Genomic DNA, 16819 nt, shown 5'->3' on the forward strand with positions numbered 1-16819 from the left:
CTCCAGCAGGTATCGAGCGATTATAAAAATACAGCCGCGCAATCGTATCATTATACAACATGGTACATGGTAAAAATCCCTGTTCGACGAACGGAACGTCGCGATCCGAAGGAGAATTTCGTATAAGGGTTCCAATTTCGTTCATCGTATACGTCCAAACGAACGGAATGATCGTTCTCTTTTCACCAAACTGCTTCGAAATTTGCGCGATCGATCTATACTCTGACACCGACACCGTTGTCACCCTTTAGTTCCGAAACGAGTTCGAAGGTAGGAGTGCAGATGTCCGTGGGAGTTGGTGTGGCGAGCGGTGCCAAGTGTGAAGTCTTCAAAGACATATCCTTCAGGATATAGTCTGCTCCTGGCTTGACACGTAATCTATTTCGATGTAAGGAAGGCTCTAAACGCAAGATCGTGCATGACCTCGTTGACAGGCATCTATTTCGAAACACGGACTCCGTGGACTTGCTCTGCGCGTCGACGTCGAACGTTGATCTCTTCAGATTGATCGTCGAGCCAGAATTATAGGGGGACAAGTCGCGTTCGGAGTCGGGTGTGAAATTGGATTCATCGTTTTCCTCGAACGACGTGAAGATCTCTGAATCAGGTACGGATGGGGCGCTGAAAAAGGACTCGCGCAATGACGATGTCAACGCGTCTGGGCACATGAAAGGGTCAAGGGACGTCAGGTCGTTGAGATCGCTGCCGCTGTTGCAGACTTGGAAGTTGTTCACGGAATAGGACGAAGGGAACGTCTGATGTTCGGTGATCACGTTCGATAGGATTTCCTGACTCCTCGACGACTCCGACCACTTAGAGTCCGAAGGTCTTCTCGAGCTGAACCTCGTCGAGTCATGTTCGGCGAAGATCGGCTCCGGTAATCTACCTTCTCGATACCTTTCCGAATTTTTCAACAGGGCTTCGAACAGATCTATGGGTTCTATCGACGCCATTTGTCCCGACGATGCTAGGTTATTCGAGGAACTATCGTGACTAGATTTGTCATTGATCGATTTTTGGTCTTCGCTGTAATCTTCGATATTCAACAAGACGGATGGTATCACAGGGTCTGAGTGTCTCACTGGACTTCTCCTATTGCCCATGGGGGATTTCAAGCAGTCGATACTAACGGAAGGCTTCGGCGTCTCGGAATTCTTCGCGTCCTCCTCTTGCAGAGAGGCGAGGGGGAGAGGATCTATGGGACTCGGTGGTTCCGAGTGTATTGTCGGCACTGCTAGAGTCTCCATGACTCTGTAAGGCTCCAACAATCTCATATGCGTCATCGGTTCGATGGTATTGATCGATTCGGAATGTTTCAGTATCTCCATATTTCGACGGACTTGTAACAGCCTAGAAGTTGGATCTGCTCTGAGCTCCAAGTTTCTCGAAGTCGTATTATCCGGATGAACGAGGTTAGCCAGTCTGTTGGGAGTGATCGTCATGTGTTTCGGGGACGTCTTTTGCCTTGGACTGCCTAATAAGCTCGACCTCGTACTATCCGGCGTGGATGGCGACGTGTAACTATTTTGAAGCCTCAGGTTCAGATTTGGACTGTTCCGATCGAAATTACTATTGTTGATCTTCATCCTCGGACGCGGGAAAATTTGAAACCGTTTTTGATTCTCTAGCTGTCGACTTAGCATAATATGTTTGGCTAATCCTCCGTCGTATCTATTGTGGTCTAAATTTTGTACGGAGTATCTGTGAGTCTCGATGCCGGGTTCACAGGTAGGAAGTCGAAGATTTACCTCGGAAGAGTGACCGGTTGCCGCTTTAATATTGGGATCCGACATAGAACAGAGGTTCGAGTTTCTTCTTTTACCGTTGATAGGACTCAGACCGTCGTTGAAGTCCTTCGTGTGCACCATTGGGCTGTCGGCGCTGAGCACAGGATCCGACATGGTGTTCATTTGCAACACTTTGCGATTTGCAACGCTTTGCATCGTGCCTTCGCTCTTTAAATTCTGATAAGAGATGAATTTCGGCTCCGATGCCTTCGCGAAATTCTTGCTCGTCAGCCTCTTGTGATTTAATTTCCTCAGGTGTCTGATCTTGTTGAACGTTGGATCCAGCAGGTACTTCAGGTTCTTAATCTTGTCGATGTTGTGATTCGAGTCGATCATGTGATTCCGATCGATAATGTACTTCAGATCGAGCATCTTCGTGAGATCGTGGATGTTCTCCTCGACGATGTCCTCTTGCCTGCTCTCAGAAGACGTGTGATCGATATTCCTCTCCGGAGAGATGTCTGCGTGCTTGCTTGACATGTCCAGACATCGTCTGCTGGTGTAAAGAGCGTTGTTTTGCTTCACCGCGAAACAATCCTCGACGGGATGTCTTCTGCCGTCGTTGCTGTTGTTCACCTCGGCCAGTTCCATATTCGTATTGGAACCGCGTCTCATTGGCGAGCAACCGTAACGGCTAGGTGTCACACCGAACAGCGCGACCAACTCTTCGGTGATCTTAACCGCTGCAACCCTCATTTCGCCATGATGGAAAGCGTAAATCCACGGGTTCACGCCGCTGTGCGCCATGATGGGCAGACCGAGCCACACGACGGCCCATTCGGTGAGGATGTTGGTGCCACAGAAGATATCCAGCAGCATGCAGGTCTGTGGAACAAAGTAACCTTGTGTTAGGAGATACTGGGTTAGGAAGATACTCTCGATACTTAAAAAGATACGTTCGAAACTTTCCGCGCAAGAGAATGGAAATAGTTTCGAAGGATCTGCTTTATTACAGAGCTACGACAGAGTTCATGGGAACAAAAGCGAGTTTTAGCCTATGTTTAACGCGAAACGAACGAGAAGGTTGAATTTGCGGAGAGGAGAGATGCAAGATCAGGATGCATTAATGAAAGTCTAGATAATTTCGTCTCTATCTTCGTAGATGTATATATTTCATTCATTTAGTTCATCCGCGTGGGTGACATTAATGTATTCACAGCGTGAACAATATGCTCCAGCTACGTCGTTATGCATGTGTCTCTGTAACGCGTAGACTAAAATAGCGACTATTTGTCTTGACCTCCATTAACGAAACTCGGTGAGGTGTCCACGAAACTGAGATCTATGTGTATTCGAGTTTCGCTGAATTTCATCCATGCATAGGATAGGCAAACAATCGGTATTATTCGTATTTCATCTCGTATGCATATGTACCGGACGTGAACATTTGTCCTCTTTCGCTAGAAGAGTCGCGTTCACCTGTAAATCCTTATAAATTCTTATTGCGAGTTCTACGAACGACATCGGTTGAAAGAATTATCAATTCATTTCTGCATTTGCATTTCTGCATTAATTATTATCTGTGAATTATTTCGATGCTGGAATTCAGTACATGCAAATTTCCATCGACAAAGATTCTTATCAATTTACGAGTGCTTTGCGAGCAAAGATAATTATTAGTTCTTTTATAAAATCCGTAACAATTCGTAACTAAATTGCTACCTTTCATTGTAGCAACGAGTCGAATATCACGGCACGACAAAATTTGATGGGATTTTTTCGGACGGAATTTATTCCACAAATTCGTCGCGATGGATTTTCACAGGGTCAAAAATACTCGGTGGAATCGCGTTACTCGCGTTCGCTCGGTTTGCCATACAATGAAATTGTTTCTAATTGTCGTCCTGCCGGAGCGCTTTTTTTACCGCAGGAAAAGAGAAAAACTTGGGACACTTTGCCAGGAGTTTTCCTCGAGCTCAACGTCTTTTTCCTCGTGATTAGAGGACACCAGTTTCCGCAACTTCTTCGCTGCCACAATTTCCAAAGTTACGTCGTTTTTCACCCTTCCTCTCCGTGAAACTTCTGTTCGTGGGAATGGAGATTGACGGGTCACGGAAAGCTCATTACCACGTCGATTCACGCGACATCAATCGTTCACCGACGAGCTTGATTCGGGAGAAAGGGTCTTTTAATAGCTAAATTTCTTTCATACCTCTTTTACCCCGATATCGAGAGAAACAAAGTGGTCGGCGGGGTCTTTTAAATGAAATTAAATCGCCATTTCCAGTATAAAATATTACGTTACAGGCAAAATTTTCGTTCCAAAATTGTTTTTTCGTTCCAACCTCGGTCAAACTGGTTACAGCACGAATATTGGTTTTCGCGTTCGATAAAATTGCAAACGCGAGGTTTCGATTTACATATAAAAAACGAGAGGCGAATCTGAAACTAGTTTCGCAGCTATTGGACGGCGTGCAGGTACTAAATTCGATGCACGAGGACATATCCGAGCTGTAATTCTTGCAGCGTTCAGCAAGGATTGCCGCAAGTATGCCGAGATAATTGTTCCATCGCTAACGTTATTGTTCCGTTTACCGTGATCGTGATAGAATCTAGCTATTACACCGTAGATTCACGATACGCCGGGTTGTTGCTCGCGTCACTTGCAGCTTCCCATATTAGTTTTAAAACTGGTGATCTCGTTTCGAAACTTTCGCCTTTCATATTCGACTTTGTAGAGTGCTTATTAAATTTTTTACATCGCCCATGCTGTACGTATTTTTCCAGGCTATGGGTTCGCAGGCGATACCGTGCCGACCTTTACTCCGAGTATACTACTCATTACCCGTTTTAATTGGAAATTACCGCCTTTTTCTCGAGTAATTAAAAGTCGGTAACTAATAAGAAGGGAACGGAGGCAGGCAGAAACGGCTAGCATAAGTTACGCAACCCCACGAATATCGTACAGACCAGAGCAATTTTCAATTACCTCCTTTCAAGCTCTCTTCTTCCGGTTTTAAACGTACCCGGAAACGTGGAATAAAGACGAACGGAGAAAACGTGCACACACACACAGCTTTAACGCGTGCGTATATCGCGTTACTCTTCGAATTTCTACCAGAGATCGTTAGGAGCGCGTGTTCCTGACCAAGTAGAATCGACGTGGCGTATCTGCGACGCGCGAGTAGCGCGAGCGTAGTAATAGTCAGACGAGACCTAAGGTCCGTCGGCTTGGCGTAAGAGACGTCGATCTATGTACAAGAATTTACGCGCGTTCTGTGTGGTTTGATCGCGAATGGCGATTTATTCGTCGGTCATGCTCGTGCACCCACTTGAAGGGACCGTGTACTCACTTGAAATGGAAGCCAGAGGATGAGAAACGCGCCGACCGTGACTGCCAGGGTTTGACCGTAACGCGGCAATGCCAGGGTCTGCGTCTGGTGCCTGAACGACAGTTCCACCGTGTATATCGCACGCGCGTGTGCACGTGCCACCAGGTACACGTACATGTAGCAGGCGAGCAGCACGAGAGCACTGGGTGCCCATACTGCCACCACCAGGAACACCCTTACCGGCGGGAGCACCGCCGCCCCGAACCTGCAGTTGCCACTGTGACAGAAAGCGAATTAGTTTCACTTGTTAGTTAATCGATTTCGTTATGTAACCATGGCGATTCGAATATCGCCTGGGTGACTCGATTTCCATGCTGCACGCGTCTCTTCGTTTCAGCTGCACGTGTGTCAGGTACTTGGGAGTAAGATCTCGCGGAACGTTTGTAAAAATTCATATTCCTCGGGAAGCTAAGTTTCGTGATTTAATCCTAACCACGTCGATTCACGCGACATCAATCGTTCACCGACGAGCTTGATTCGGGAGAAAGGGTCTTTTAATAGCTAAATTTCTTTCATACCTCTTTTACCCCGATATCGAGAGAAACAAAGTGGTCGGCGGGGTCTTTTAAATGAAATTAAATCGCCATTTCCAGTATAAAATATTACGTTACAGGCAAAATTTTCGTTCCAAAATTGTTTTTTCGTTCCAACCTCGGTCAAACTGGTTACAGCACGAATATTGGTTTTCGCGTTCGATAAAATTGCAAACGCGAGGTTTCGATTTACATATAAAAAACGAGAGGCGAATCTGAAACTAGTTTCGCAGCTATTGGACGGCGTGCAGGTACTAAATTCGATGCACGAGGACATATCCGAGCTGTAATTCTTGCAGCGTTCAGCAAGGATTGCCGCAAGTATGCCGAGATAATTGTTCCATCGCTAACGTTATTGTTCCGTTTACCGTGATCGTGATAGAATCTAGCTATTACACCGTAGATTCACGATACGCCGGGTTGTTGCTCGCGTCACTTGCAGCTTCCCATATTAGTTTTAAAACTGGTGATCTCGTTTCGAAACTTTCGCCTTTCATATTCGACTTTGTAGAGTGCTTATTAAATTTTTTACATCGCCCATGCTGTACGTATTTTTCCAGGCTATGGGTTCGCAGGCGATACCGTGCCGACCTTTACTCCGAGTATACTACTCATTACCCGTTTTAATTGGAAATTACCGCCTTTTTCTCGAGTAATTAAAAGTCGGTAACTAATAAGAAGGGAACGGAGGCAGGCAGAAACGGCTAGCATAAGTTACGCAACCCCACGAATATCGTACAGACCAGAGCAATTTTCAATTACCTCCTTTCAAGCTCTCTTCTTCCGGTTTTAAACGTACCCGGAAACGTGGAATAAAGACGAACGGAGAAAACGTGCACACACACACAGCTTTAACGCGTGCGTATATCGCGTTACTCTTCGAATTTCTACCAGAGATCGTTAGGAGCGCGTGTTCCTGACCAAGTAGAATCGACGTGGCGTATCTGCGACGCGCGAGTAGCGCGAGCGTAGTAATAGTCAGACGAGACCTAAGGTCCGTCGGCTTGGCGTAAGAGACGTCGATCTATGTACAAGAATTTACGCGCGTTCTGTGTGGTTTGATCGCGAATGGCGATTTATTCGTCGGTCATGCTCGTGCACCCACTTGAAGGGACCGTGTACTCACTTGAAATGGAAGCCAGAGGATGAGAAACGCGCCGACCGTGACTGCCAGGGTTTGACCGTAACGCGGCAATGCCAGGGTCTGCGTCTGGTGCCTGAACGACAGTTCCACCGTGTATATCGCACGCGCGTGTGCACGTGCCACCAGGTACACGTACATGTAGCAGGCGAGCAGCACGAGAGCACTGGGTGCCCATACTGCCACCACCAGGAACACCCTTACCGGCGGGAGCACCGCCGCCCCGAACCTGCAGTTGCCACTGTGACAGAAAGCGAATTAGTTTCACTTGTTAGTTAATCGATTTCGTTATGTAACCATGGCGATTCGAATATCGCCTGGGTGACTCGATTTCCATGCTGCACGCGTCTCTTCGTTTCAGCTGCACGTGTGTCAGGTACTTGGGAGTAAGATCTCGCGGAACGTTTGTAAAAATTCATATTCCTCGGGAAGCTAAGTTTCGTGATTTAATCCTGAATTGTCGATGGATCGTTGATTATTTTTGATAACGTGCAAAGTTAATTCGAGGACGTTGCTACAGTCTGGATTTATGATCTATGAAGTACTAACATCGAGTAATTGTCTTCGAGTTAAATTGCTTGCCAAGTTTTAATCACTCGTGGGTCGATAGCGGATTCTACTGATTGGAAAAATCATTGCGAAGTTTCGTAGTGTAAGAGTTCAGAGATATTACAGTTATTTCATATTTTTGTTAATTTTATGGCTGATAAAGGAATATGTTTCTTTTCCTTCTTGTATTCTATGATTACTTAGGGTTGTTTAAAAAATATTTACAGGGTGATGTGAATCTTTTGGATGTACCTATTGTACGATGTTTTAAGGGTACAGACGTAGCACATGGCGAGCGTAAAGCGGCTTTACTTTGCACTGGTTATTCGAGTATGTAAAGTTTATGTCGAAATCAGGAGCTGCAAACTGTCGTAGTATCGATTCCGTTTTTCTGAAACCGTTTCAACGAACTGTTACTTCCGGCAAATCAGCGATGATATCGATTTTGGTTAAGGTTTCAATAGCTTTTGAAATATACCTCCTTTATCCTCCTTTATCCGTTTTATTTCGGTTTTGTAATGGTTACTGTTACGGCTCTATGAAGTATATTCTTATACCGGTTCTATTTCAGTTCTTAAATCAATATCCTCATCGATTTTGTAGAACTGTTTATAAAACTGCTTGTCGAGCCATGATACTAACTCTCTTTGATAGCACGAGTGTCTGACGATGCTTGTCTGCTTGTTTGTTAGATTAATTTTGAATACGAAGAGTAAAGTAGACCTATCATTACAGACTATAGAATATATAGACTTTGTATTCCGTGTTCTGAAGCACCGATCCCGCAAAAATTAAAGGCTCGGTATGTTGTCTGTGATTGAGAGACGAGACTTTTGAAATGATGTGCTATCTTCATAATTGACGAAGCAAGTGTAAGCAAGTGTAAATCGTCATCATTTTCATCGAATTATTAAGAAAAGAAATAATACTCTATATTTTTGATTAAATTTTATCATAGATGTTTATAATAGAACTCTTCGTTGTTTAAATTTCGTACTTTTATGCGCTGATTTTGAAGTCCCATAATTAATTACAGTACGAATAATTCTTTATACATATATACCGTGGCTATTCTTAATCGATGAGCCCTAATTAACCTACTTTCTACCATCACGTCCATATTTTTACCTTTAATTCGCAGCTACGATTTTCTAAATATATTTACATAAAAATCGGATAAATGGGGCTTTAAAATATCATATCTCTTTTGGCAGGAACCTGTACGTAACAGTTATTAACGTTTAACCCGTTTCAACCCCTGGGTTAGAGTCTGTAACTTTTACTGCCAGTCACGGAGACGTAGTTTCCTGTTTTTCCATCGTAATTCTGTTATGACGTGCTTGCGATTCAGGAGACAATTGTCGATTCTAACGAACTCGCGCGTAAAAATGCAACTACGGGACAGAATTCGTACATCGAGTGCTTTGCCGTAGATTTACATCTCGTTGAACCGCACAACCGTAATTTACGCGACACGCGGAAGCATGGCAGAATGGAAATCTGTCAAAGCACGCGCGCATTCCTAACGAACCTCGCGTTTCGGCGAAACACGCGAAAAGAGGGAGAAATTAGCATGCTGTGTTTATAGAAGCAGAAACTAGCTTCAACGTTATGTTTTCACTGCCGGCACGAATCGTAAAAAGACGCAGGAACACGTGATTTCATTTTCTAGTTTTGTCCCACTGTTCGTTCGTTTTGTTCGCGTTTGAGGAACGTGACTGGCGGGCAATTTGATTTTAACAATTTTCGAAATGTTTGTCCAATAGATTTCCACTGCTGGGTTCAATTAGAAAAATTCATACGACGCCTTTTAATTTAATACCCCTAATTTGCAGCTACTGTGCTTTTGTTTCGAAGTTGAAACACTTAGGAGCAAATCTTTTATGATCCTTCATAAACTTTTCCTCAATTTTAATTCGAAATATTTGTTCAACGTCTTCTGCGCCATCTCTGCTACGTTTTATATTATTTTCGTTGAAAATTTCATATCTTCCTAGCACGAGATTTAATACAAAGTTCGCCATTGTTTGGTACAATTTGCGTTGCTGTTCGCTCGAGCTTTAGAATTCTGAAGACAATATCGTAGTATAGCAAGGGATATAAAATTAACTCCTTGCGCTATACGCCAAATCACACAATGGCAAGCTATACTTGTCATGCAACGATGCTCGACAATCACGTAACGCTTATATAAATCCCGAAATTGTTGTTTAATTTTATCCCGAACGAAATAGACACTGATACAGGGTACCTCTAGCATAGAACGATAATTTTGACTGACCTAAGAGAATGAACGCTTTCACCGTCTCGTTCAATACGATTCGCGATATTTTCCTTAACCCCCGTCGTCTTTCCCTCGTCCAATTTCCTACGAAACGATCGACGAAGAGCTAACTAAAAGATAATAGAAACGCATCCCTCACCTGTGCGGCTGCATCTCTCCCGTGACTTTGGCGTAGATCAAAGGCGAGAGGCCGACAGCGATGGCGTAGATCCAGAAGGCAGCGATGTACTTTTCGATGCTGCTGTGGGTGATGATGTTCTTGTACCTGAGTGGCTGTGCGAGCGACGTTAACCGATCCACAGCGATCGCCACGGTCACCAGCACGCTCACGCTGCAGAGCGCAATCACGATGCAGTATGGCACGATGCACAGCGTGGAAACGCCATTTTCCGGCAGACCGGACAGCTCTAGCTGCATCCCAAAGGGCATGAACACGCCGACCTGCGTGCAAGTGGATACATAACGTCGGATTAACGTATACCCGTAGAATTGGGAGCGAAAACCGGCGAGCCCCTATGGAACTTCCGGTCCGAAGAACGCACGGTAGGCGGAGCGAAATGAAAGCTTTATGATAACGCGTTTGCAAGTGGTACTCCGCGTTGCGTTTCCGGCCCGGTCGGATGTCGGAGCGTGAAATTAAACGCGGTGCAAAATGATATTCGCCAGGAATATCGCGATCGTTCGGCAAAGCGGATCGGTTCTCGAGTTGTATATTGGGCTGTAATAGCGAAGTGTGCTCCGCTTTGGGCAATTAGGTGGTTATGGAGTACATGGGCCGTGCTTCTGGCTCGAACGATGAAACCGCCACGGTCTAGTTTACGATCGGATACTGGGGAAGATAACGGGCATCGATACGGGCTTTCATTACCGATCGGGTCGGATCGGATCGGCCTGAAATTTTTAATAATCCGTAATAATGTTCGATGGTGGAGATTTATATTACCGTATCGGATCTATTATGGCGCATGTACCATCCGTATTTATTGCGCATAAAATATACAGGCGCGGTTTGATCGATTAATTTGGGCCAACCGTATGTACTTGGAGTAAAGCGTGTCAACATCAATCGCGGCGGAAGGACTGCCGCACGAGTTGTGCCGGGGGTGGAACCCTCGCCCCGTTTTCTGATTGATTAGCTGACTAATTAAAATATCCTGTTAGACGATCAATCTCGAGGGACAATGGGGTACTTCGATGTCGATGTCTCCTTTCAGGCGAATTTCGATGAAACTTTAGAGTCCACGATATTGGTCGATACGCGAGGATTGTTTAACCCCCTTCTCGTTTAATTCCAAGCTCCACCTCTATAATTCTCAAAAACGCCGTGACGAATTATTTATAAAGCAATTATTATAAAGCAAGTTTGGTGTAAATTAAATTCTATCTACCGTTTCTTGTATGGATAAAAATATATTTCCAGGGGGCCACAGAATTTTGGTGACGAGCTCGCGTACGTCGTTGGATGAAGAGAAGCCGAGAATCACTGAACCACGATGATAGTCGAGAGAGAGAAAACAAGAATTTCCCTATTTAACGCGTCGAAGTTGATGGGTCGTCGGTGGTAGTAAAATTACACCATAGCTTACCCCGAAGTCGCTGACGGCCAAAGAGACTAGCAGGTAATTGGATGCAGTTCGCAGCCTCTTGTACCTATAGAAGGCCGCCAGGATAATGGAGTTTCCGGTGACGGTGATCGGTGATAAAATGCAGACTATCGACACCGCCAAAACCACCGAAATGGGATTGACGTCCAGCCGCGTATCGATCTTGGTAACCGTCGGTATAAGAGCGGTCGTCAATTCCCCGGAAACGGTGGACGGCAGCGGGTCCGTGGCGGGCGTTGACATTGTAATTTAGAAGCTTTTCCGCGCGTTTCGCCTCGGCTCTGCGTCTTCAAGTAAGGTTCCGCTCGTAAACGTGCACCTCGTAGGGCGACATGACGCATCCGCCGGGTCACGTCGATGAGAATTTCGCCAAGACCTTTTCAGTCTCTAGATGGTAGCCTCGTGTTTCCGTTACACCGTTCGATGGACAGGCGCTCTGAAAATTTCGTCGATCGTTAATTTATACGCGGGATAATGACGAGGCCGGTTAAATTTTCGTTCTAGATTTTCCATCTCCGATACTCTTATCGTGTGCATCGCACTCGACCCGCGTCCAGCTATCGAAATCTATAACGAAACGAGGCAGCGTAGCGGCCAAAAATTCATCTTATTTATCTCGACCGCGAAGGAACGAGGAGATCCCTTAACGATCCTCATCTTTCTTCCTGGAACGTGACGGTTCACACTCCAGGAAGTTCCTTCGTTGCCGAGATAAAAGGAGTAACGATCAATTCCACTAACCTTTCGTGTTTTCACAGGGATCGTCCGGAGACATGATAAAAGTTTTACATCCGCTATCGAAGGAGGATCGTCGTTACTCGGGATCGTGCGATTTAACCTCCTGCCGATAAATTCGTGGCGAAATCAGCATTGGGCCGGGACTACCGATCCGTACGGTTCCTGATCGGGAATGGAGGCCGGAAATTACTCGATTTCGGTAATGTACAACCTTGGCCCGTTTTCTTCTCTCACCCCTCTGGCCGTCACTTTTACGACTCGCGCGACTCCACCTTCGCCTCGAACTTCCTGTAGACAAACATCCGCGTTCTGTCACCACCGACTTTGCCTAGGAAATGTTTTTCTTTACTGCTCATAAAACGTGCCAGTTTGCTCGATAAATTCCGCGATTGCGCGCAACAGTTGCGAACACGCGTGTTTATCGCGATGCCAGTGTTTTACGAGTCCGGTAAGCCGGCAATTGGGAAAAATACCGATTGGCCACGGGGTGGTAGGTACAGCTCTTCTAACGCTATTGTAGAAACAGGAGAAACCGAAGATATATCTTGGGAGTCAAGAGGAATGGGCTATAACTATAGCTCTCGTGTTATTTATAATGGCAACTTTCGAGATTTGTACTATACCCGTTACGTATTCCGCAGAACGCTCGTAATTATCGTAACCGCGATGATTACAGTCTGTGCGGAATATTCCCCGTGTCTGGTTCCGATAGTAATTAATATCGAGCTGTTTGGGTTGTGAGATAATGACGAGAAAGTGTCCGGACGGTATTCGAATTGGCAGAAACGGTGGTTAAGAGCCGATGATCATCCGTATCGTGGATGGAGGGTATTATTGGGTGTATCTGATCGGGATTGAAAGAAGCCCAGCCGAATATACGGGCAGCATCGATCAATCGAGGGATCCTTTTATTTGCTCCACGGTTCCTTAACTTTACAAATAACTTGGAAACTTTTATCTGCCCACGTCCTCCGTGTTCCACGGATGTTCTACCCATCGATTACCACCCCCAACCAGGGATAATCGCGATAAACGTTCGGTCCTCTGGAATCACTGAGCTCTGGATACGAGATCCGTGATTCTTCGTCTCGTTGAAAGGAGTTACGCGATTCGCGGGGTAAACGATTTCGATGAATAAAATTATCGTTACACTGACCTACATTCCATCATCCGTACTTACGTCCAGGCTCGACGGGAAAGCGGACAGAACCACTTTTCCGGACCTGATACGCGAGCACACGTGGACATACGCGTACAGTCTGTCGTGGAAGTATTCCGGTACCTGTGACCTGAACTTTTGACAAGTGAATTAATCCTAGATGAATTTGCTCTTTGAAATTAACAAGGTAAGACATCGTGTGGTAGAAACACTGCGGTAGATACGGAGTTACTAAGATATCGAATTATTTCTTTGCTCTTTATGTTGATACTTTGAGAACGAATATCGTCATGTATGGAAGAGAATATTTGTACTGAAGTAGGTCGAATAATTTTATTCGATTATATCAATTTCGCGTTGTTTTTTATTTAAGAAATTTTCCTCGATTTGTCATTGCCAATAATTTTATTTGATTTGCAGTCTTTAACTTCTCGTTGTCAACGTTTAATCTAGCCATCTTTGATTTCAATCGCGATATATGTACCTACGTTTCCCATGGGAAACATCGATATCTGTGCCTCCGATGTTTCACCTGTCTCGTATTCACTGTCATTTTTCCCCATAGCTTTCGATATTTCGGGTGCAACGCGTACAGGAAAAATTAAAATTTAGATCCGGCCGTTGGAATACTTCCGGGATCCACTGTATATACAGAAACAGAGGGGTTTGAAACGAAAAACATTTTAGCCAGCGACCGAACTCAGTGACACAAAGCGCCCAGTTCGGCCCGGGGTTGGTCGAAATGTAGCAGAGACTTTGTCCAACGTGGAAGAAACGCAAACCTCGCGTGCACCGGGTCGTCTAGTTTATATTCGCCAGCACGTCTTCCATTACCACAAATTTGCAATTCGGATGCGGCCAGTGTTAACGGTTTCGACAAATGACCAGTCGCCGGGGTGAACCGGCCAGGCGTGAACTCTTTCGGGCTTATCAGTGGGAACGTGGAAAAGCGCGACAAGCCGCGATTTCACAGTGCCAGCTATTTCTTTCTCAGCCACCGGCGAAACGTTTAATTAATTCGTCCGAGCGAAGAGCGGATTTCGAGATGGGGCCGTTTTCCCGCGCGTCCGGCCATTACCGGCATCTCCGGCGTCGGCACATTGTAATTAAGTTCAGCTTGATGTTCTTGGCCGCTTTAACGCGATTTTACGGTTATAGCGTGCTATTTAATTGGCCGAGTGCTCGCCTGGGACGCGAATATAACGCGGTCGCCGGGGATCCCTGATTCCCGCGATCTTCGTACGTATGTGCGATCTAATAGAAGACGTGAATGAATCATGGCTGTAAATTTTAGAACGCGGTATGCGTCGAGATCGAGAGGTGTCTGTGAATTTTCGAATACTTCGAAGCGATGTTGGCTCGGGAATGTTAACGGGATCGAGTGCTAATGCATCACGTTCTCGCGATATTGTGCGATTTTCTTATTACTAAATACACATACGAGTCAATTCGCCAAACCGTTTCAAATAATTCTACGAAAACGGAGATAGGACTACAGTTAGCTCGATATACAGTATACAAAGTGATAGCACCCTGTACGATTTTCGGTGTCTCTCGTGTACTTCCACTAGGTGTATTTCGGTAAAAAAGATCATGCAATTATAGATCAAATTAGATTTCACAGGAGAAGGTTAGTATAACTCGTAGCAGTTGATAATGATAATAAGAAGATTTAGTATCTTTAAAATATCTTCGTAGAAATAGTAGAAATTGATCATTTTTATTTATTTTTGCTGCCAGATTCAGTTTCAGCGTTTGAAAATATGTAAAAAGCATTTTGAAAAAATAAAATCTCGTTGATCTGTGTTATCCTGCCCGATACAGCCATTCTTCACACAAACGAGTAAAATTTGTAGAAACAAATGTAAACTGCAATTAATACTCCTCTGTGTTATTAAGGACCGGATACATTATACGAGTAAGTACATATGTAGCACGTGCATACACTGTGTTAGTTTCGAGAAACATAGGAAACCACGAGGTGTGCTGTTATTTTCACTAAAGCGTAATCTACCTCGAGGATAACTATAGGTAACGTATCTTTTTGCCGATATTCATTTCTGGTAACAGCCGAAATCTACATACGTAGCCGGCGTGCGATATGTTAACCGGGGGAGTAGTAGAGACTAGTATATAGTGGACGCTGCCGAGACAATTTACTCGTTACGACGTTTTACTTTCATTATCCGACCTGTACTACACGCTTATCGATATTTCTTTGCGAAGCTTCCGCAGTCGGGTGTTCGTTCCAGGGGTAGCTCAATTTCAACCCTTGCCGGGTCGGCCGCGTGCAATTTAAAGCCTTTTCGCTTTGATGTTTGGTCGAGAAGTTAAAATTACTTCTGCCGAACTTTGCCAAGTCAACATTGACGTTCCTTAATATTCAACATGTTTCTGTAAACTTCGCTTACTCCCTTAACGTCCGCCGTACTTTTCCCGTTTGCCAATACCGTAATTGTCGGGTCGAAATTGGAACAAGCGAGCGAACAAACGGTCGACAAGGGAAACGATATTACTCGCGGCATTTCCCTTCCCGATGCACCGCCACTGCTTCGAAATTAATCGTCTGGAGATGATAAGGGTGGACACGGGCGATGGGTTAAACGTTTACTTAGACAGTAACCTGCAACCGTGTTCTACCGCCTGGTTCTCTCTATCATTTTTTCACGCATCGTGAAGCAGCTTCAGTCAGCGTTGGACGGAAGGTTCGAGGTCGTTTAATCATCGGAACAGCCTTTCCGCTTGCTTTTGTGTATCGTTCGACAAGATGGATTTTCTTGTCCGGGCCGTTTCCTCATCGATCCCGCGTGAAAATAGCAAATTGCGTGAAACGGAGAATCGATCGAGCTCCTTCCATTTTGCATCTCTGTATCGGCTTTCAAATCCAACTTGAGGCTAATGAAATTCAGGATTAACGAAGCTACTCTCTCTCTGAAGAAAACGCGCTTGACGACGTTCTTAGTAGTCTGAACGCGCTTTGAAGGGCACACGAGAAGCTCGAGATGTTCGTTTACAGATATTTCGAGTCGGCTAATTCGAGTAGATTATCAACGTCTCTGGATTTGAAATGCGGCAGCTGCAATCGTTTCACTCGACGAGCATGATTAATTAGACGCTACAGCGATGTCGAGGTATATCTCGTTACACGCGATACTTCACGTCAGTGTTTTACAAGCGTGAACATAAAAATCCACTGGTATTTTACGGCGTGATCAGCATCGGTGGTTACCTGTTCAACAGCTGTAACTTGGACACGGAGTTTGCTAATCCTCACCTTTAATGATCCTCTTTACGTAATTCTTTCGCAATTCTGATAATGTCTCTGATATAACCAGAAGACCGGTGAACGACTTTTTATCGAATCCTCTGCATTGGATATTAAAAAAAAATTTTCTTTCATTTTTCTGAATATACATTGACAGTCACGACTGCGTTGAATGTAAATCCCTGCTATTTATAACCAGACGTCATCCCACGTCGAAGCAGTTATTCTTCTGTCGAGAAATTATTCTTTGCACAAACGTTGTATCGTGTACAACGTCCAACTTCGAGATCATTATGCAATAGTCGCGCAACTCGCGTTGGGAGAATCAATTGGCAAGAGTCAACGTGGAAGTGGAAGAAAAAGAGGCAACGTCGTTATAAACAGTCGCGGAGGAAGTTATTTCGCGAAAAGTTGTTTATAATTTCCT

The 16819-nt window shown here is 44.9% G+C and overlaps 1 protein-coding gene across 1 annotated transcript; it reads right to left on the bottom strand.

Annotated features, from left to right (window-relative positions):
• Nucleotides 1-41: 41 nt before the first annotated feature.
• On the bottom strand, nt 42-12188 carry LOC108552792 (uncharacterized). Its single transcript, XM_017907456.1, has 5 exons — nt 11972-12188; nt 11213-11666; nt 9766-10067; nt 6779-7034; nt 42-2612 (listed from the first exon to the last, which is right to left on the bottom strand). Exons 2-5 carry the CDS (start codon nt 11471-11473, stop codon nt 216-218), a joined length of 3216 nt encoding a protein of 1071 aa, XP_017762945.1. The 5' UTR covers nt 11474-11666; nt 11972-12188; the 3' UTR covers nt 42-215.
• Between the last annotated feature and the right edge of the window lie 4631 nt (nt 12189-16819).

The sequence above is a fragment of the Eufriesea mexicana genome, unplaced genomic scaffold (genome assembly GCF_001483705.2).
Source record: "Eufriesea mexicana isolate 0111107269 unplaced genomic scaffold, ASM148370v2 scaffold8090, whole genome shotgun sequence".
NCBI classification, from domain to species: Eukaryota; Metazoa; Arthropoda; class Insecta; order Hymenoptera; family Apidae; genus Eufriesea; species Eufriesea mexicana.